Source organism: Mya arenaria, chromosome 17 (genome assembly GCF_026914265.1).
Source record: "Mya arenaria isolate MELC-2E11 chromosome 17, ASM2691426v1".
NCBI lineage: Eukaryota > Metazoa > Mollusca > Bivalvia > Myida > Myidae > Mya > Mya arenaria.
Window position 1 is genome coordinate 32,666,362 of NC_069138.1, and position 21,832 is coordinate 32,688,193.

General features: G+C 33.5%; 1 protein-coding gene across 8 annotated transcripts in view; it reads right to left on the reverse strand.

Annotated features, from left to right (window-relative positions):
- Positions 1–643: 643 nt before the first annotated feature.
- LOC128222984 (sushi, von Willebrand factor type A, EGF and pentraxin domain-containing protein 1-like) overlaps positions 644–21,832 on the reverse strand; it is a 41,354-nt gene continuing 20,165 nt past the window's right edge. For 4 of the 8 annotated variants that reach the window (XM_052932201.1, XM_052932204.1, XM_052932197.1 and 1 more), the window contains 18 exons: positions 21,236–21,319; positions 20,891–21,015; positions 19,869–20,010; positions 19,484–19,591; positions 17,816–18,013; positions 17,490–17,572; positions 17,179–17,353; positions 16,842–16,924; positions 16,412–16,595; positions 15,889–16,089; positions 15,414–15,671; positions 10,332–10,421; positions 9,827–9,922; positions 8,177–8,272; positions 6,731–6,826; positions 4,996–5,159; positions 4,529–4,713; positions 644–1,046 (listed from right to left, as the gene is read on the reverse strand). In XM_052932201.1, coding sequence (XP_052788161.1) covers positions 4,999–5,159; positions 6,731–6,826; positions 8,177–8,272; positions 9,827–9,922; positions 10,332–10,421; positions 15,414–15,671; positions 15,889–16,089; positions 16,412–16,595; positions 16,842–16,924; positions 17,179–17,353; positions 17,490–17,572; positions 17,816–18,013; positions 19,484–19,591; positions 19,869–20,010; positions 20,891–21,015; positions 21,236–21,319 — 2,180 coding nt within the window. In that variant the 3' untranslated portion in view covers positions 644–1,046; positions 4,529–4,713; positions 4,996–4,998. Of the gene's footprint in view, positions 1,047–4,191; positions 4,283–4,503; positions 4,714–4,995; positions 5,160–6,730; positions 6,827–8,176; positions 8,273–9,826; positions 9,923–10,331; positions 10,422–15,413; positions 15,672–15,888; positions 16,090–16,411; positions 16,596–16,841; positions 16,925–17,178; positions 17,354–17,489; positions 17,573–17,815; positions 18,014–19,483; positions 19,592–19,868; positions 20,011–20,890; positions 21,016–21,235; positions 21,320–21,832 lie in introns of all 8 variants that reach the window. The other 4 variants (XM_052932199.1, XM_052932200.1, XM_052932198.1 and 1 more) reach the window with 4 other exon arrangements.

Sequence of the window (21,832 nt, forward strand, 5' to 3'; positions counted from 1 at the left end):
CAGTAGGTTAAAGTAAAATGTCACTTTAATATTGTTTGATCAACGTCGTTTATGAAACACAAAGAATAAGACCCATATCACTCTACTTGTAGATTTATCTTATCCAATAAATGATACGTATTGTTTCTGTGTTGGTAGGTAAAAGGTTGAAATCACAGTAAATGATGTTTGGGATACAGTGACTGTACAATTATTTGAGAATTTCTTCATCTTGTACCTGAAACTTCACATCTTAGTTGAAATGGATTAAAATATGAATCATATTGTTTTGGGGTCTGAATGTCAAAAACCAATGACTCTCATAGTCTTAAAAAAAAACACCTTCATGCAGTCCAGCAAATGTTGCCGACAAAGTGGCGCTCAGAGGGCATAACGAGCATCACTTGTTTATATTGTGTTGTTGATCAGTATATTACACGTATAAGGATGATCTGAATAACAACTTGTCGGAGGGAAAATGATTGACCGCTAACCTAGGAGTATGAAACTTAATAGACAGACCTTTTTAGCTCATCCATTGCGTTATAAATGCTATGGTGGGCTTAAACTGGTACCCTCGCATTGGCATAGCCAAACAGCTTGGTTAAAACAGGGTTACAATAACCCTGAATAGTCAAAGAATTTGTAAGGTTTCAATATGGAAGCGGATTGGGTGACACTTTATATAACCTTATGAATGCCCGGTCACAAAGGGGCAACAATAAATAGAATTCACATGCTAGAATTAAAACAGTTAAAAATCTACGGCAACATTAACGATTTCGTCAAACTTTCTGTGAAAAGTGCAACATTTAAATGTTCTGTTCACATTTTAGTGTAAATTGTTTTAGTATATACAAATAACATCCATCTTCGATCTCTGGTTTTATCAACCGTTTGATACACTTTGTTCAATAGAGTACATTGCTTGTGATATGCCAGGAAACACACCTGTTTACACTCCGGATCTTGGGCACATTTGTTCAAACAGTCATATTTGCTTCCAATAAATCCTAAATAGTCTCTTCTCCAGCCAAGGATGTTCGCCTTGCCGCCTGAAAATGTATCTGAAACAAGCAAAATTCGAAAATTGACATCACCCAACCGAACAACCAAACAGTTCAAGACTTTGATGTTAGCTAACATCTGCAAAAGAATGTATTTAAAAGCAGGGATTGTGGGTATGATTAGGTTACTATATATGTTTTTATGATTGTAAGATTCTGTTATGAGCCCACAAAAGTTTCATACTGAAAACAAAATTGTTTCATAAAGGTGTATTCAGCAAAAACATAGGTACCGCTTAAGAAGGACAAACTAGGAATTGCATAACTAAATAACTATATTTCTGGTGCAATTGATACAATACAAGCGGAATTAAGCAAATATCACTGCACCATTGTTATACACACCGGGACCCTCTTATCGCATTACTATTACGATTACTATTTTGACCCTCTAGTCAACGGCCGAATGCTGCGATCACACTTTCGAATCTCTAAACACACTGGGACCATATAATTAACGATTGTATTGTACGGTCACTGTTTCGAACAGTTATACACACAGGGACCCTCTAATCAACGATCGTATGGTACGATCACACTTTCGAATGGCTAAACACATTGGAACCATAAAATCAACGATCGCATGGTACGATCACACTTTCGAATGGCAAAACACACTGGAACCAAAAAATCAACGATCGCATGGTACGATCACACTTTCGAAGCGCTAAACACCCTGGAACCATAAAATCAACGATCGTATGGTGCGATCACACTGTCGAATGGCTTAACACATTGGGACCATATTATCAACGATCGTATGGTACGATCACGCTTTCGAATAGTTATACACATCTGATCAACGATCGAGTGGTACTTCCACGCTTTTGAATAATTATATAGACTGGAACCCTCCAATTACTGATCGTACGGTACGATCACGCTTTCGAATAGTTATACACATCTGATCAACGATCGAGTGGTACTTCCACGCTTTTGAATAACTATATAGACTGGAACCCTCCAATTACTGATCGTACGGCACGATCGCTCTTTCGAATTGGATAATGGAGCAATATTTTTTATTGTTTTTTTTTTTGGAAATAAATCGTTTCCCTCGTCATATAAGGCAAAGTTAGTTTCAATTTGCAATAAGCGATTTATATTAGAGACTTTAACGTCTTGATTCTTCGACATTTTGCGATATGTTTTATTAAAAGATGTAAGTTTATTTATTTGGAATATATTCTTAAATTTAAGTTGTTTTGTATTCCTATCTCTTGGTTAAATGGTGTTTTATTGTTTACGTTTAATCCTGAACAGGATTGTTTTTCACAGACGACGTCGCATTTATTCAAGTGCAATCACTATTCAGACAAAACTTACACGTGCATTCCGCACAATGTTTTATACATATTTTGTCTATAAGTTGTATATCAATGGCCCTTGAAGATCGACAGACGGGAACTGATAGCTTTTACGCTATCGATTTAACGGGACCATTCATATGATTTTGGAAAATAACTCATAACATAATGTAGTTTAAGAATATCAATGATTCATTCAAAATAAACATGCACGTTCTCGTAGTGAAATTTCTATTGGTAAATATGTGCAGCCATGTGCTTTTTATTTAAGCTGATTTATCGAAAGTCAGTAAAGTCTTTGCAGTTGAAAATCACCTTCACAACTGGAACCACATTTCTGAAATGTTCAATGTTCTCTTAAGCATATAAATAAAAAAAGAGAACTTATATTGGTCGTGTTTGTTAAATCTAAACCAAACTTAATTTTATTTTAAAATGCTTACAGTTGTAAATCTAAAAAGTTAAGAGATTGTTCTGGGCAATATAAAATACAGGCACACGCAAAATGTCCAAACACTGACTAAGATATTGTTTAGTGGCGTAATGTTCAGTCAAAATCACAGATAATTGCAGCGTTTCTTACACGATGTTTATCGTTTGTTTTTTTTCAAATGTATTATCACATCATACCATATTTTACCATATAACAACGAAGCCGTTATCAACGTTGTTAACATGAACACAATTCTGAATAATTGGTCAAAAATATTAAACACAATCAGCTGACTTATAAACCTAATCGGAGCCATAACACCGCGTTCATGCCGGTGCTAAAAGGCATTGACAATATTGGTTATAACATACTGATTATTTTCTTTATATATTGCACTGTACAAAAGCCAACTTCAGACTGAAAACCTAGCCTTTACAAGCATTTAATTTATCTTAGTTGCCTTCTGCTGTTTATCAGATCTCCGATCTGAGTGTCCAGCTGTGAAGTTAAAGAGGTTTTGTGATAGAAATGGACACTACATCTTGTCTTTGAGTTGTTGTTGTTGGTTGCAAATGACAATCATATTATTATTATTTATTGCAATGCCTTTGAATAATAATAAGAGTAATATATACATATCTTTATTGCTTCACAATTTGGATACAACAAAACTGACCATGCATGCGCATTTAAAATATGGATTTAAATATATATGTTATATAACTATTTAAAACCTTATAGGGGAATGGCCCCTACGGTGACACCAGTGCAATAAACAGGAGATACAAAGCAGGGTATCATCATGCCAAACATTCCTTAGACTAGGCCTTTAAGGCAATTTTAGTCATTAAGTGTGTGATTGTACACGGAAAGCTCGCAATGTTATGATTAAACAATTAAATAAGTAGTGGCATAGCCATATACTTTGACGAAAGTTTATAGACGTCACGCTCAAGGTTATGTCTCCATCTTTTTGGTGGGGAGAATAAATAGATAAGGGCCTGATGATTTTGCTTTTCAAACAAGAAAAAAGAACTTTGAGAATCAAGTATCCATACGATCGGTTTTTGACTTTTGTCCGGTTAAGCATATGCAATGAAAGGCGAATTGTTGCATTAAAACTAGCTTGACAATGTTCGCGTACGTGCTTTTTCTATCATATAAGTGTAATGCATGCTGTCTGTCTTCGGAAATAATGATATTACGAACAGGAAAGATGTTTTTGTAGTCATCCTTTCCAATTGTTTAAGTAAACTGTAAGTGTATATGGGTCATTTTTATAGGAGGGCTTAAAACAAGGTCAAAATTGGATAACAAGTTAAGCAAAGAGCCTCATCGACTGGATAAAGAATGATGCTTGTATCGTCAATCTCATTCCAATCGTGTTTAAATGTGTAATATACACCTCTTGCATCATCTTCAATTTGTACGGATTCCGGTTTCCACTTGTCATAAGTTAATGATAGTGCTTTGACACCAAGTCGAATTTTGAAGATCTGAAATGTTACGTTTATTTTAATGTTTTCGTGGATTCTTTGCTTATACAAGTGATTTGAAAGTGTTGATAATTACGAAAAGTACAGCTTTGGCCTTTTTGTAACTGGTAAAGTTGTGTTATATATTATTTCGCTCTGAAAGAATATTTCTCATTTTCTTTAAACTCATCAAAAATGAGAAAAAACAACAAAACAAAACATATCAACAACGGTAACTTAACTATTTTTTGATTGAAGAAGACGTACCTCTCCAACGTCAACAAACTGGCCCTTCGTAAGATCCTCATCACCAGGCTCAAACCCTCCATGTAAGATGATTTTGCCGATGTTCCCGTTAGAACCGTACATGTACAATTTCAACCCCCCATCTGTGCCTGCAAACTTCCACCAACTGACGTCAGCAGTTTTAACAGTTATACGGTAATTTGCTTCTGCAATGGAGATTATCATCACAATAATAAGTAAGAGATGCAAAACTTCTGAAAAACTAAAGATAGACGATAAAAAGTAATGAAGATATTTATCATGAAACAGGCTCTGTGGGACCCATTATAGATCTGAACAAAATAATGTGTAACATTTTCATTTTATTAAGACTAATAATTTACTGAATAATTTTATCAAACATATTGACAAATGTGTTTTACATACAACATATAATTTTTTATAAAATTTGGTGAAAATTACATTAGTAATAACGTAAAACGAGATACCTTTCAAACAGTTGATTTGCTCTGACCAGTGACAATTTCACAAGTAATCTGTCCCATAAAACTGGGTATATTTCCAGCGGAACAGCTTTCACGAGTGACAGTGAATGTTGCGCCGTTTTGGTAAAATACATCATCAACTTTATCAATCGGAGTCCGACATCTCACTGAAAATAGAATATGTTATGTGAACATTTAGTATTCTAAATTCCATTTCACTATAAAAATGTGAATTTGTAGACACACATGTATCTTACGGATAGCTGTTTCCATTGCGAGAAATGTGAACAAATTTTATCAAATAAAGTTTATTTTCAGATTTTATGGAGCATTCCACATGCATTGATATGTTCCATACAATTCAAAATATGATCAATAACACTTTTACAGTTTGACCAGGTTTTTGTCACATACACAATGGAGTTTGATCACTGAAGTTCTCATACAATAATAGAAAATTGACTTATAACTCCATATCAAAGCGTTTTGGGATTTTATGAGAAAAAATTATCTTATTTTATGCGCAGTATAGCGACTTGCGAACAAAGAAGGTCAAAGTGAAAGTGTAAACATGGATCTAAGGAAATGAATGCATCTTTGTTCCCCGGAGAGAGCATACTTGAACAATTAAGGGGTTTAATGATTATTTATCTGTTTCATATCCTTAAAATGGTCTTATTCCGATTCGTGTTTTAGCCCAAACATGAATAAAATAATACATCAGGATGACCCTTCGCAAGAAAGATTTTTAAACTTAACTCTTTAAATCATCAAATGAGTATTTATTAATGCTCTTTAATGAATCAGTTTAAAAAAAAAACTCGTGTAACAGATTTCATATTAAATCACCACTCTCATATTATTCTCTGGATAAAAAATGTCCAGGCTCAGGGTTCCATCAATGAAATCGACGGACAACTTTAGATTGAATCATTTAGAAAAGCTTTGACAACCAAAAATCCATTTAAGATATAACCGCCAAATTCCAATTAAGTAACAATTACAATCGCCAATTTTCCATATATGCATTCTTTCTTTACATAAAGTGAGTGATTTAAAAGCACACGAATGCGCAATGATAAATATAACAGCATTTGCGGGGTATTTTCCGCTGAACGCGAAGAAAGTTTGCATTCTTTTTCGGTATTCCAAACAATAAGTAAGCCCCGTAATGCATACGGCCTGCCGTCTTAAATGCATAGAAAACCAAAAATAAACAGTAACTATTATGTATTGATTCAATTGTTAATAACCATTTAGCTGTAGGCTTTTATTTCTTATACCATTCTTCATCTACATGCTCAGCTTATCCAATGTTTGCCTTAACACCTAGTTCTAATACAGAGTTATCACAAACATGTGTTCATGACAACATTTACATCAACGATTTACAATAAGGCCGTTAACTGTATTTATTTCAACAACTGTTAAATTAGTCATTATTGTGGATGGAAAAAAACTGCATTTTTTTAAGAATACATTCGAAACAAACATTGCATGCTTGAGTTTGTTCCATACGTCATCTCTTTTGAATAAGAAGTCTAAAATGATCACATTTACTCATACAATAGTAACTATATGTTTACAGGCACAACGTTAAATTCACTTTCCAGGAAACGAACAACGTCACAATAATACACAGACATATATACATCAAAATATAAAGCCACTTAACTTTGTTGAACCTAGATGAAAATGATAGGTTTAACATGATGCTGATTAACGCATCAGGACTTGCCTGTTTCGCAATGACTGCCAGAGAATCCGCCCGTACAGCTACACCTGTATGGGGAGGTGCATGTCCCACCGTTTTGACATCCACCGTCACAGAGAGCTGGAACATATACTTAATGTCATCAATGATACTATGTGTCTTTAGGGAAAACGTTCAATGGTCTTAACAGGAGACAAATAACGTCACAATATTACACAGACAGATCAGATATACATCAAAAGATAATCCCCTTTAATTTGTTAAACTATGATAAAAATAAAAGATAAAATCAATGGGCCAAACAGGTGCAGCTGTCCGAAAGGGTTCTCTGCTAGTCGTTGCGAAACAGGTAAGTCCTTATTCGATGATAGGCCTAGGCCTTATCATCGAATAACGACTTACCTGTTTCGCAACGACTACCAGAGAACCCTACATACACACATAACACTTATATTGAATGATCACGAACTTCGAAACATTTACAACAACGTTTGACATCCACCGTCACAAAGAGCTGAAACATATACGTCACGTCACCAACAAACATGAGAAGGAAAAGGTGACGTTTACATTTTTCGAGGCTTAGTGCCTCATTGGCAGACATTCATAGCTATTTTTACATAGTCTATTTTTTTCTTTAAATTAAATTTTAAATATTATTATAAGTTTCGTATGCAATAAATTTTTTTGGTTAAAATTGCTTTTGTTGAGAACATGAATACCTCAACTCAATTTCGCAGACGACGCCACATATCATTCATACAATTTGGAAACTAAAATATTGTAAATGTTCGAAAATATACAAAATTGATTTAAGAAAAAAAGATGCTCATAATTTATTATATTATTAAATATTCTCATATCCGAATGCTAGTACTTTTTTATCAATTGAGTTATATAAACGCTCTCCAATGGGCATTGAGTTATACGATATAGGCATCCGCAGCGTATTTTCCGTTGATCATGAAGAGAGATAGCAATTCATTTTGGTGTTCTAAACAATAGGCCATCACATGGCTGCGCCAGGCCTGTCGTCTGAAATGTCTTGAAGACCAAAAAACCCACAAAGTATAACGTATTGCTACATTTTTAATATCCATCTAGCTGCTGTGAAAAAAGTTAAATTTAGCCTTTCTCTTTGTGCTCCGTAAATACAATGCTTGCTTATTTCTAAAACTGAGTTATCACGAAAATCAAAATGAGATACATATACTCAACGATTTACCATAAGGCCATTTATTGTATTCATTTTATCAATTCACCGTCACAAAGAGCTGAAACATATAGGTGACGTCATCAACGATACTATATGTATAGCAACAAAACGTTCAGTGCACTTTATAGGAGACGAACAACTTCACAGCATAACACAGACAGATAAGTTATACATCAAAGATAATCAACTTTAATTTGTTTAACTATGATATTTATAAAAAAATCAATTAGGCCTGTTAACGCATGAGGACATGCCTGATTCGCAACGACTGCCAGATAATCCATCCTGACAGGTACAATTGTTAGGGGAGGTACATGTTCCATCGTTTTTACATCCACCGTCACATAGAGCTGAAAATGTATGTGACTTCGTCATCGAAATTGAACTTGAGAAGAAAAAATTGACGTTGACATTTTACTAGGTCTCGTGCATGATAAGCGGGGAGATATATCTGTTTTACTTAATTTCAAAACGAAATGTTTAAAATAAATTTTAAACATTGTTAAAGGTTTGTTTTGGTATCACTTGTTAAATACAACGAAAAAATTAGTTAATATGTTTCTTGTCTCGAAGAACGGCAATACGAATAAAAGGAAATTACGAAGCTTAAATCAAACCAAATCATATCAACCATCGTACACAATTGGCAATGTATCATTTATTAAATTTAATGACAACCTAAAAAAAGATACAATCTTTGACAAAATTCATCACAATCAAAATGTATTTTAAGCCTTTGAAAAATGCTAAGTAACTAAGTTTTACATAATTTAGTAGTTTCCCCCACCCACCAGTTCAGTGTATTGAAGTTGAGGGCGAAAGTAGAAAAACGTCATTGACATTCGCACAAACCTATTCAATTATATACAAGATGTTCCTAACATGTCTTACCCACCTACCAATCTACTTTGCATGTAATACATTGCCTCTTACTCGAAAATGAATGCGGAAATACAACCGGAAGTCCCCGCCATCTTGCTGATGCCACTATTAATGCTAAATAACCTATCATTGGTTTCAATAACCTTTCTCTGACCAATGAATAACGTCATACTAAAATCATATTCTTACTCAATTTCAAGTTTATTTTCGTCCCTCTTATCGGGGAGGTCGGAAATAATATAAATAAATGGCAAAAATGTGCTTTATTTTTCGTTTAACCATAAACTACAGTCGCCGGTTTTGTAATCCAAAAAATAATAAGGAGAGGCCCAAGCCCAAAAAAAGTTTGTTTCAATGCATACACGTTGATCATTAAAAATATATGTATTTTTTACAATTGTACAAGTAAAAAACACTGTCTGTCAAAAACAAATTATCTGTATGGGATTAGTTTAAGGCTCATGCTTCTGTTATGCCCCTTTTTACTGCCTATAGATATAAAACAATAAGTATGAAAACAATAATGAAATATCATAACTCATAAAACATTAAATGGATTAAATGTTTAGAAGACCAAAGACAACCTCTAAAAATATAAACTAGTATTGATCTATTAGTAAGTTATTTTGCCGTTTTATAGTTGATAATTACTAAGCTATCACTAATAGCGAAAAGTGATTCATGACAACATTATATCACGTTGACCATAAAGCCCCCAACTGCATTTTATATAACAGTTATTAAATAAGTCATCAGATTTAAATAGAAATCAAACGGATTGTTTAAGTTCCATTGCGAAACTTAACTTTGCATGCTTAAGATTAGTATATATGCCGCCACTGTCCTTTTTCAAAATGTCTTAGAAATATAACATTCAATAATAAAATGGAAACTATTTTACTAGAGACACAACGTTCTATGACAATCACAAAAGATGAACAATGCAACAATATATATTTAAAAAGCCAAAAAAAGTTGTTTAACTAAACAATAAATGACCCATTTTACGCGCGAGGACCTACCTGTTTGGCAACGATTGCCAGAGAATCCATCCGGACAGCTACACTTGTTTGGTGAGGTACATGTTCCACCGTTTTGACATCCATCAGGACAAAGAGCTGGAATATACATCTAAAGCTATGATTTCCTGCTTACGAGGCACGATACATTGTTAAATGTAAACGCTTCTTTTCCTTTCATTGGTTCAACTGAGAACTTTTAATTTAATAATTATAAAAATTGTATAATTTTGTTTTTCATTTTTATCTCTTGATAAACATATGTTTTTTTGTTTTGACCATGAATGCATTAACACAACTCATTTTCGTAGACGACGTCAAATATAAAGAAATATACGAACTAAAAGCATTAGATATGCATTGTAAATGTTTGGAAACATACAAAAGCAGTTGAAAATCAAAACATGTTCATTAGTTATGGTGAAAACGTTCTCATACCCGAATAAAAGTAAACAGGCAATGACCTGATAATAGACGTTTTTAAATTGCCAATCTCTGCATTACTTACGTGTTTCACACTGCTGTCCAGTTGAGAATGAAGAACATTTACACGTCTCATCTCGAATACATGTTCCTCCGTTCTGACACTCACACTTTGCTTGAAACAGAGAGGTGCAAATGTCAAAGAGCCGCTTTGTTAAAAACCCATGAAAAACAACAATCTTCTGGTTTTTTAAATATTATTTATAGTTCTGATATTTGTTTTTTGTATGAATCATGGACCAATTCTTCTAGCAATGTATCTTTAAATGGCTTTGTCTCTCATAACTTTTATCGAAAATTTCAACATAGAAATGCACGTAGATGTAGTGGAGGAATCGTATTGTTTTATAAAGAACACCTGAAAGATGGAATTGAAATAGTAAAAAATCATCATGATACTATTATATTGTTAAGGCTAGACCATACTTTTTTTTTAAAACTGAGGAAGATATTTATTTGTGTGGAGTCTATTTATGGGGTGAAGAATCGCCAGCATACAATAATTTTAATAACGTTGATCTATTTGATACGCTTGAGAATGATATATATATATGTATAGCAATTTAGGCTGTGTAACAATATGTGGCGATTTAAACAGTAGAATTGGCAAAAACATGATTTTATCATACATGATGATGTTAATTTTTCGTTCAACGATACTGATTATGAACCTGACAGTACCCACGTGCGGGCCTCTGTAGACACTGTACATAATAGCCACGGTGTTAAATTATTAGATTTGTGTAAATCCTCATCTATGCACATTGTTAATGGTAGAGTAGGCCAGTCAAATAATTATACAAATTTTTCCTACAATGGATGTTCCGTTATAGATTATTTATTGATGCATGAGCGAAACTTTTCAATGATTAGTGACTTCAATATTTGTGCATTCAATCAATGGAGTGACCACTCTCCCTTGCAATTTAGGCTATTATGTAATTATGTCACTCATGATGATCAAGAAAGATAAGAGATGAAATATAGATGAGTAATGATTATAGAGAACAGTTTCGCACGGGCATTATTGGCTGTTTGCCACGATTTAATTACATTGTTAATAATATTGATAAAACTAGACAATCTGTAAATGACGCTGTTAATGAATTTACGAATGTTATACGTTCTGTTGCTGACCCTTTATTCTCAAAATGTCATAATGTCAATAATAAAGCTTATTTCCATGTGGACACATGTATTAAAAATAACGATTGGTTTGACGCTGAATGTATTGAAGCGCATAACGTGTATTTACAGTCATTACGTTTGTTTAATAGCGATAAATCGCATGAAAATAGATTGATATTAGTTGAACCTAAACGTGTGTATAAAAATATTGTTAGTAAAAAGAAAAATAATGCATACAGATTAAAAATGCAAGAAATAGAACAATTAAAAAAAGTAAGCCTAGAGATTTTTGGAAATATTTTAAACCAAAATCCAAACCAACGGCTGACAGTATACCAAATGAAACATTTAGGGAATATTTTTCAGCATTAGGTAGTAGAGTCTTTGAATGTTTTAACGAAGGGTCTGAATTTTTTTGCAACACGCATGATTTTGATAATGTTGATGTTTCATTTTCCGAATTAGATCAGCCTATAACTGTCAATGAAATACATATTGCTATTAAATCATTGAAGCGTAATAAATCTTCTGGGAGTGACATTCTGATGAATGAATACTTTATAGAGACGTTCGATATTTTGCCTTCGCATGTATGTGATATTTTTAACGGTATTTTAAGCTCAGGATTTTTTCCCGATAAGTGGATGGAAGGTGTTATTATACCATTGCATAAAAAGGGAAATTTAGATGACGTTAATAATTATAGGGGAATTACACTCGTTAGTTGCCTGTCTAAGCTTTTTACAACTGTACTAAATAAACGCATTGATACATTTTGTAATGAACATAACATAATTTCGGACGCTCAGTTCGGATTTCGGAAAGGGCGATCAACTGTAGATGCTATTTTTATTCTTACGTCATTAGTGCAAAAATATTTGAATGACAATAAAAGACTTATGTTGTTTATGTTGATATGATGAAATGTTTTGATTCTATTTATAGAAATGCTTTATGGTTGAAACTGTACAAATGCGGTATTCAAGGAAAACTACTTAGAATAGTACGAGATATGTATCAAAAAGTTAAATCTTGTGTTAAATCATGTTTTACATATTCTGATTACTTCGACTATGCTGTAGGCCTCCGTCAAGGAGAAGTTATGTCCCCTTTACTATTTTCTCTCTTTGTTGAAGACTTAGAATTATTTTTACAAAAAAATGTAGATTCTGGACTTCTTATTGATGATATTGTCCTTATATTGTTGTTATTTACAGATGACATGGCTATCGTAGGAAAATCACCTGAAAAAATACAACAACATTTGAATAGACTTTTAGAATACTGTAATAGCTGGGGTTTATCTGTAAATATACTTAAAACAAAAATTATGGTTTTTCGTAAAAGGGGAGGGCTATTGCCATCAGAACATTGGACCTACAATGGCCAGTCTATTGAAGTTGTGAATGATTTTAATTACTTAGGAACTGTTTTCAACTATACTGGTAATTATGCTTTAAACCAAGAACATTTAACTGGTAAAGCTTTAAAAGCACTAAATGTGTTATTATGTAAATGTAGGGAATATGACCTGCAATTAAAGATTTTATGTCAACTATTTGATGCTTTTGTAGCTCCTGTTCTAAATTATGCTTCGGAAATATGGGGTTATACCAAGTCAAAAGAAATTGAAAGAATTCATTTAAAATTTTGTAAACGTCTATTAAATGCTAGAAAAATACATGTACAGCAAGTGTTTACGGTGAGCTTGGCAGATATCCTCTTTATGTACATAGATTTGTTAGAATTATACAATATTGGCTTAAGGTTGTAAGAAGTGATAATATCATAATGCGCACTGTATATAGGTATGCATTATCAGACTGTGTAATAGGAACGAATAATTGGGTATCAAATGTTAGAAAGCTTTTGAGCAAGTTTGGCTTTGGATATGTATTTGATAATGCCAGTGTACCAAATGAAAATTATTTTTTTGTGTGAGTTAAAAACTAGAATAATTGATTGTTTTAGGCAAGAGTGGTATCGCTCTCTTGATAGTCCAGTCTTGTTTTTGTATAAAGACTTTAAAACCACTTTTGGTTATGAACATTATTTAGACATTTTACCTAAAAGCTTACGCCTATTCTTTTGTAGACTTAGACTTTCTGTTCACCCTTTAAGAATTCAAACGGGTAGATATAACCGTAATCGAATTCAACGTGATGAAAGATATTGTTTATGTTGTAATAGAAGAGATATAGAAGATGAGTTCCATTTTATTTTTATTTGTCCATGTTTTAATCTTATTAGAAAGAAATACATCAAACGTAATTATTATATACGTCCGTCTGTACTAAAATTTATTGAACTGTTAAATTCAACAAATAGACAAGAACATATAAAACTATCTTTATTTGTCAAAGAAGCGTTATGTATAAGACGAACAACTCTTAATATTGAATTATAACCATGATTCATTTTTTTGTTATATTTTTGTTCATCCTCGCCAAATTTGAATATGTCCGTACATCTGTATTCTAATTTACTCATTATTGTATTACCTGTGTTCTCACCATGTGTTCAATTATTATATGTATATGGTTAAGAAGATGATGTACTTTGTACAAGTCTTAATAAATTATCTGTTCTGTTCTGTTCTGATCTGTTAAAGGTTGCAACACGTTAAGTTGTAATTTATTTTAAAATCCAAAATGTTTGACGTTATCCAGTCAACGATGTTTTGTGTATTCTGTTGATTGTTTCTATTTTAGCATAATTGTATTGAATTTTCGGACGTTATACGTTTAAGCTTTAACACCACTTTGACTGGGGAAGGCCTTTGACTTACAACTGTAAATTTAGCAATTGTTAAGATTAAATATGAATATAAAAAACAAAGTATCACTCAAACATTTAGTTTGTGTTTGACATTATCCATTGAACAATGTATTGTGTATTTTTGGAATTGCTTCCCTTTCAAGAAATATGTTTGCGCTTTTGTAACAAGAAAATAAATTTAAGTTGATATTTTTTATATGTTTTTTTTTATTCTGAAAACACACACACACACCAAGAAGCCACAATACATTGATAACTTAAGGCATAAGACAATTAACATTTAGGCCACAAGACAGTAATAATTAAAAAACAACAGACAATTATAATTAGGGCTACAAGACAGTGATAATTGAGGCCACAATGAAGTGATAATTGAAGCCACAGGACAGCGATATTTGAGACCACACGACAATGATAATTGAAACCACAATACAGTGATAATTGAGGCCACAAAACAGTGATAATTGAGACCACAATACTGTGATAATCGAGGACACGAACTAGTGATAATTGAGGCAACAAGACAATGATAATTGAGAACACAAGACATTGATGATTGAAGCCCCGAGACAGTGATAATTGAGGCCAGAAGACAGGTATAATTAAGGACAAAAGACAGTGATAATTGAAGCCTTAAGACCGTTGCAATTGAGGCCACAATATTATGATAATTAAGGCCTCAAAACAGTGATAACTGAGGCAACAAGACAGTGACCGTTGAGGCTAAAACACAGTGATAATTGAGGACACTAAGATAGTATTTTTTGGGCCAAAAGACAGTGATAATTGAAGTCACAAAACAGAAATAATTGAGGCCATTAGACAGTTATAATTGAGACCCTAAAACAGTGATATAAGACGTCACAAGACAGTGAAATTGAGACCAAAAGACCGTGATATCTGAATCCACGAGTCAATTATAATTGAGGTCCTAGGATCGTTATATTTGAGACCATTGGACAATAATACGAGTACATGAGGCCACAGTACAGTGATACTTGAGGCCGAAATACATTAATAAATGAAGCCACAAGACAGTGATTATTGAGGCCACAAGACTGTGAAAATTGAGACCACAAGACAGTGATAATGGAGGCCACAAGACAAAAGGAATTAAGTCCACTATACCACGATTATTGAGGCAACAGTACCGCGATGATTAAGGCCACAAGGCAATGATAATTTTGTTTCTGGTGTGTACCTGATCGACATTCGGGAAACGATCCATTGTTGCCAAGCGACCATGATTCGCCTGATCCGTTTTCTACTACCCAGTTGCCCATGTCGCATTTAAAAATCCGCCATTTTGGTTCGTATGTTTCACCGTTTCCGCCACTTTCACAGTTAAAAACGGCTGATTCTCCGTGATCTATCGCTTCTATTGCAGTGGCACTAATTACCAATCCTTTATACATTACAGTCAACCCGTGTTCAATCGAACCGTTTAATTTACAGTCAACTGCAACATTATAAAAACATATATTATGGGTACAATAACTGTAGTCGTTTATTTAAAAACTGTATATTTCAAACACCTAAGTCATTAGAAGATCATTGAGCTGACTGAAGTGAGGTTTCTCAGATCGATTTTAGGAACTACAGCACTGTGTTATTGTGTATTTACATGATTATTAAGACGAGTAACAAACAAATAAACAAACAAACAAATAATTTACTTGGTTTGCACTGGGCCTGCTTTCCACTGCACACCAAGGCAGGAATCTCTCTGTTACAAGAACAACTGTATCTCTCGTACAAAAGGCTGTCAGCGTATGCGTAACCATGGTTGCACTCAAATGAATGACCACTATCTGTGACCGTGCCATTTGGCAGAATCTTGCACTCATTAGGATTTATATCTTGTGGGTCGGTTGTCACTAATGGATTATATGTTAAATTGAATAATGAGAAAGGGTAAAACAAATAAGTAATAAGTAAGTAATGAAAATCGCATAATACCATGAAATTAAAATTAAAAAAGCATATTTTCAATGTTAAATTGTTTGTTTTCATGAAATACAATACAAACGCATAATAGGCAAACGCATCCGAATGGCTGTACAATTTATTTGTTTGTATTAGCAAAATGCCGTGAATGTGCATTCTAACTTTGATTCGCATGTTTTCAAAAATATCAATTGTGAATACTCCTGTTATATAAGGTTATCTAAATATTTAGACAATCATAAGTGAAGGTACCTGCCGAACAAGAAAGTGTCTCATAGTCAGGAATAACACCGTTTGTGCATGTCAGCTGCAAACGAAGCATTGCTTGTGAAGGGTTGCCATCTTCGTTCGGCTGAAATTTCTCAATATGTTCTTCCAACTCTTCGTCTCCATTTTCACACGTCATTTCCGCAATAATTGCTTTTCCGTGATTTATCTTCAATGTACAATCTTCATATTTCAAATATCATTACTACTATCATTCTCTAATAAACATTCCAACAACAAATCACTCTACCCCAACTTCAATGCAGTACTATTGAGCATTGTCTTTCAACATAGTACTAACAAGCTGTTTCGTGAAACTCTTGTTAATCTGATTATGCATGCATCACCATATAAAGTGAATAAATAAGCAATTATTTTAACCTAAGCTAGTGTTTTCGATTGCATTGTTTCTTACCACCGTTCCTGCCGCCAGTTTCTCACTAGATAAGCTATACAATTGAACGTCATCCGAATGAGGTGCGGTGCAGTTAAGCTTATCTTTAAAAAACAACGTATTCCATATACATGTATTAATGATAAACACTGTCGAGTGACTATTCTTAATATGTTTTAAAATTGTAAGATCAGATATGAGTTATTCTTCTATCGTTATGTTTGTTATTTAAATTAAAATAACTAAAAAACAATGTTGAAAACAACAATCGAAATGTAATACTGAATTCCAAAATCTTATAGCCTACTACCACTTCCGGTATCAAACACTGAAGTATTATTCCCTGAGTTAACCCGACCTTTGTGACGGCGGTTTTCTAGTTGGTGTTGTCGTAAACACATTATACTCTCCATGCCAATCAACGTGCCATTTGTGCAAGTCAATGTTAGTTCCGAGCCGTTGTTAGTTCCATCGTACCGGCCGTATGCATGTGAATTGGAAAGAATGAATCCTTTTTGGCAAGTTATTTTTATCTGAAATATCAAGCATGTTATTAGTGGACTCAGAAATCTTTGAATAAATAGGAAATAATGTAAATGTTAATACATATAGTCATCACAATTGGTTATTATATTATATTAAGTGTGAATATATAATACACATGAATACCGTTTCGCCATGTTTTAATGCGCTTCTAGATTGATTATTTAGTTTCGAAACCTCCGAATTTTCTATTTGTGGGATTTCGCATCCTAGAAAGAAAACAGAAATAAGAGAATTGTTATGCAAAGCAGGCTAATGGCTATCAAAACATATCCTGTTTCATATATCAAAATCAAAATGCAGCTTTTATGTTTTACGATCAACATTTACTATTAACCTTAGCAACATGAAGTAATTTGTTCACTCAGTATTACATTTTCTAAGAATTTACTCACGAATTAACGATACATGTAATGTATTTTCAAATCAAAAATACATTTTTTAGAACTTACTCTCGAAGCAATGATACATTTTTTCAAACTGTCCCCTCAAGCATTTGATATCTGAGTAAGAAGCGTCATTGCTTTCGTCTTTGTCAAAGCCGTTTTCGCAGAAGACAGTCACAATCGTTCCATGCGGAGCCTCTTTGACCAGAACATTTCCGAATTGTAAAAAATGACGACCTTTTTCTTGGTTCAACCGACATGGTTCTTAGTTAAAAAGAGTAAAAGTTATAATTAAGCAGTTCTTACCAAAAAACACACACTTAAAATGGCTATATAGCAAACACTATTTCATTTCAAGCATAGTTGATATCCAATTTCATCAAGAAAAATGAATAGTACTTTGCATAGACTCAATGTTCAGTTAAAATGATGACACTTTAAGTAAAGACTCTTAAAATAAGGAAGGGTAAAACATTTACTGGTATCATGTTGATCAAACTCGTCCTATAGGAATTTATGATAATGAGCGAAAATATTTATACCAAGGACCTATAAACCATAGATTGGAAACTTCAATGTATGTCTTTGACGCGTTAAGAACGCAATATTACTCGAGTTCATATTCGAGTCGTGCCGTCAGCCATCTTGTTTCGGCTCCAGAAATCGTGAATCAATTATCCACTGCATCCTTGTTTCTACTTTTGTAACATAGATTAGTTTGTATCTTATATATATTAAGTTGTGGTATTTGTTTATTCATTTTTTCTCGTTTTTTTTCCCGATATTACTTCGATTTGTCTCTGGCAATCGGAAGGGAATAATTGTAAACTTATATGTATTTTCCAATATCCGAAGGCTCTGTATTTCAAGTTTCCGACATTAATACAATGGTTTATTATGATAATAAATACACGAACCATAATATTACGCCAAAAGTTTGAAATATGATAGAACGAAAGAAGCTGAACGAATGTTCTTCAGAATTAGTTAATTTCGACATGCTACAAGATTTTAGACGAAAGAAAAAAATTCTGGTCGCAAAATTTTCAATATTTTACTAACGTTTCTAGTTTTCCTTAGAGGTGTCATGTTTGTGTTGTGTTATGTCCAATTTGTAATGAATGAATGACACGTGTATTAATTTTGAAGAATATGCAACTAATACATAAACAATTTTATTATCTGTTTTTATAGTTATAATTAAGATATACTCTCAGTCACATTTCTTTTTAGCTAAAAATAGTGTAATGTAAATTTATTAGCAAACACAGTTATATATTCAATTCAATTGAGATTAAACAAGGTTAACTGTGAGCTTTATTATAGAAATCTCCGTTTGATGACCAACCGGCTTTTACATCACTGTATGATGATTAGTTGAGTTCTTTGGCCAATTATTATACCTATTCAAACTTTTCTCATTATTTCTTTTAAATTAAACTTATCGATTATCGGTACGTGATAACATACAATAAACGCAAACACATGAATCACTTATCAAATGTTTAACGTATTGGTGCTGATTATCAACAGAGCTGACGGAAAATATCGGATTTCACCGATTATCGCCAATCGAAAAGAATGGCGTAATTTTCCGATTCTTGCCGTATGCGCGCTGGGTATTGTAGATAAACTAAATATGATACCGATTCAACGAAATCGGGCAGTTTCCAATCCATAGTTTATAGGTCCGTTATAATATATAACAAACTTCTAAATGATCATTAAACACACTTTCAGGACACTTTTCGAAACAAGGTTGGCATATGCTGGTGGTAGGGTTCGCTGACTTGTATGCTGGGCACTCGATCACACATGCATCATTTTCTTTCACAAGGTAAGCTGAAATCACATTTTTAAAGCATTTTGATATCTTAAAGATTTTCAAATAGATTAGATAAAAAGAATGACAGTAATAACGTAAAATATCATTATTGAACCATTTTCCATCGATAACCTCAATACAGTTCTTTTATAGAAAGGTACTTGAGAGGTATACGGTACGTAAATAACGTATTTCTGTTGTTACGTTTTTAATACTATATAACCATATTCATGGGTTTTTATTGCTCTTTACAGATGGTACAGGAAATCATCAACAATAGCACATCAATCTTACGTGGGCAATCTTTTACGCAAAGGGAACCGAAGGCGTAACGTCCGTCCGGGTTATTGACCACTTGATACGTAGATGGGTCGAACATTTTCATCCTTGGACAGTAAGGATGGCAGGAACCCTCGAAGTAGAAATTCTTACACGTCTGTAGGGCATAAATTGTATGTATGTTTTTAAGCATATCATTTCTGTTTTTAATGACTTTTCGATCTATAAAAACAGGGATTAGTTATTGTAGTCAAAATGTTAAATATTATGTTAAATGGAAATTCCTAAACACTCGACCTAGGCTAAGCTGAGTCTAAAGTGAATATGGCAAATATCCTGTCAACAATTTAAGATTATAAACCGTAACTCGCAGCTCTTTGCTGTGACCTTCGTCTCGTATGATACGGGTTCTCCCACAAGCAACTCGAAGTGATATAATACCACGGATCCACCGAACATAATTTTCCTTATGGATTTGATAATTTTGGTTCAATAGCTTACATGCCAATTATCAGTTTCTGTGCTTAAGACCAATACTTTATGTAGTTCATAAAAATACAACGTGAATTTCGTGTTAAAACATAAATTTAGTAAGGAAAGCCATGCGTCTAGTTTGGAGGCTCAAACCAACTGACGTCAGTTATGTAGCGTACCAACTTATCTGACACAGGTTTAAGCCGCACTTTACTTAGAATGAAGGTCTACCAAAATGTTTGAATACATCTTACTAAAAAAAGAATATTAATATCATCTACCATGAAACTTTATTGACCGTCTGTTCCATCTTTTATGTTACTGTAGTATATGAACCTAAACGAGGTGAGAAAATATAAGTGTCCGCCTCTTACTCAGGAGGACGCGAATTAATTCCTAAACAGATTCTTTCCAAAATGGAACCAGTTCTGATTTCTACACAATACCGTTGATTGAATTATAAATCTTTTCTACAGTTGAAACAATCGAGCTAGAATTAATTATCACATTCTATAATATATGATCCCAAGAATAAGATATTAGGTACAAAAGTGCCCACTTACTAGACATTGCTCCCTTCCGGGTCCTACACAACCTCCTGCGCATTCAGGATGACAACATTCATCTTGCTCTTTACCAAAACATCTCCCCTCGCATGAACTGTCACAGACCACCGATATGAAGTTCACTGGACACGACACAAATTAGAAAATACAAAATTGGTAATATAACAAACCTTTTGTTAAAAACAATACATTATATGCTCAACCTAAACGCAAACAACACCCGTCGGAACAAAGACTAAAACAAACTGCAGATGAATGCCAAAGGTCGTCTGTTTTTCAGCAAAAAGAATACTAAAGCCAGAGCTATGGGCTATTGGAGTTCCGTACGTTGATACTACCTACGTTTTTGACACATTCCTGGCGCACTTCCCCAGCAATGACTGTCTCCTGTCTGCCTGTTATAGCACTCCTCCGAACAGTCGGGGCCTGCAATTGCACGAACAAATGTTGCAAATGTAACTTGTGTTCTACTAAGTATCGTTCTTATATTGGTTTCTGTTTGTAAACAGTAGCTTATCTCGATTTCAATAAATTTAATCATTTCGAAATATTTTTTTCGTTTCAAATCCTACAGACCTATTGTGTTTTTAAAGATTTTTCTACTATTGTTTGATATTTGGTAAACAAAAATCAAACGGACGCTGGATGATAGATGAGGTTTTATTGTATGTTGTTTTTAAAGTCAAATCAAGAATGACTAAACTGTGAGCTAAATAAGCTGCAAAACTGTGTAGATCTTGTCAAATTACTGAAATATGAAGATTAGAAAACGGATCCAGTCTATGTCAAGCCTATACAAAATTAAAAAAACAACACATCATTTGTTCACATGAGGCTGAACATTCCTAACATTTTTTACAGCCTTTGGACGATCTCCATCAGCATATTATCATAACATCTGGCCTTCCGCATGTAATCTGCAGTGTAGGATTTATGTAA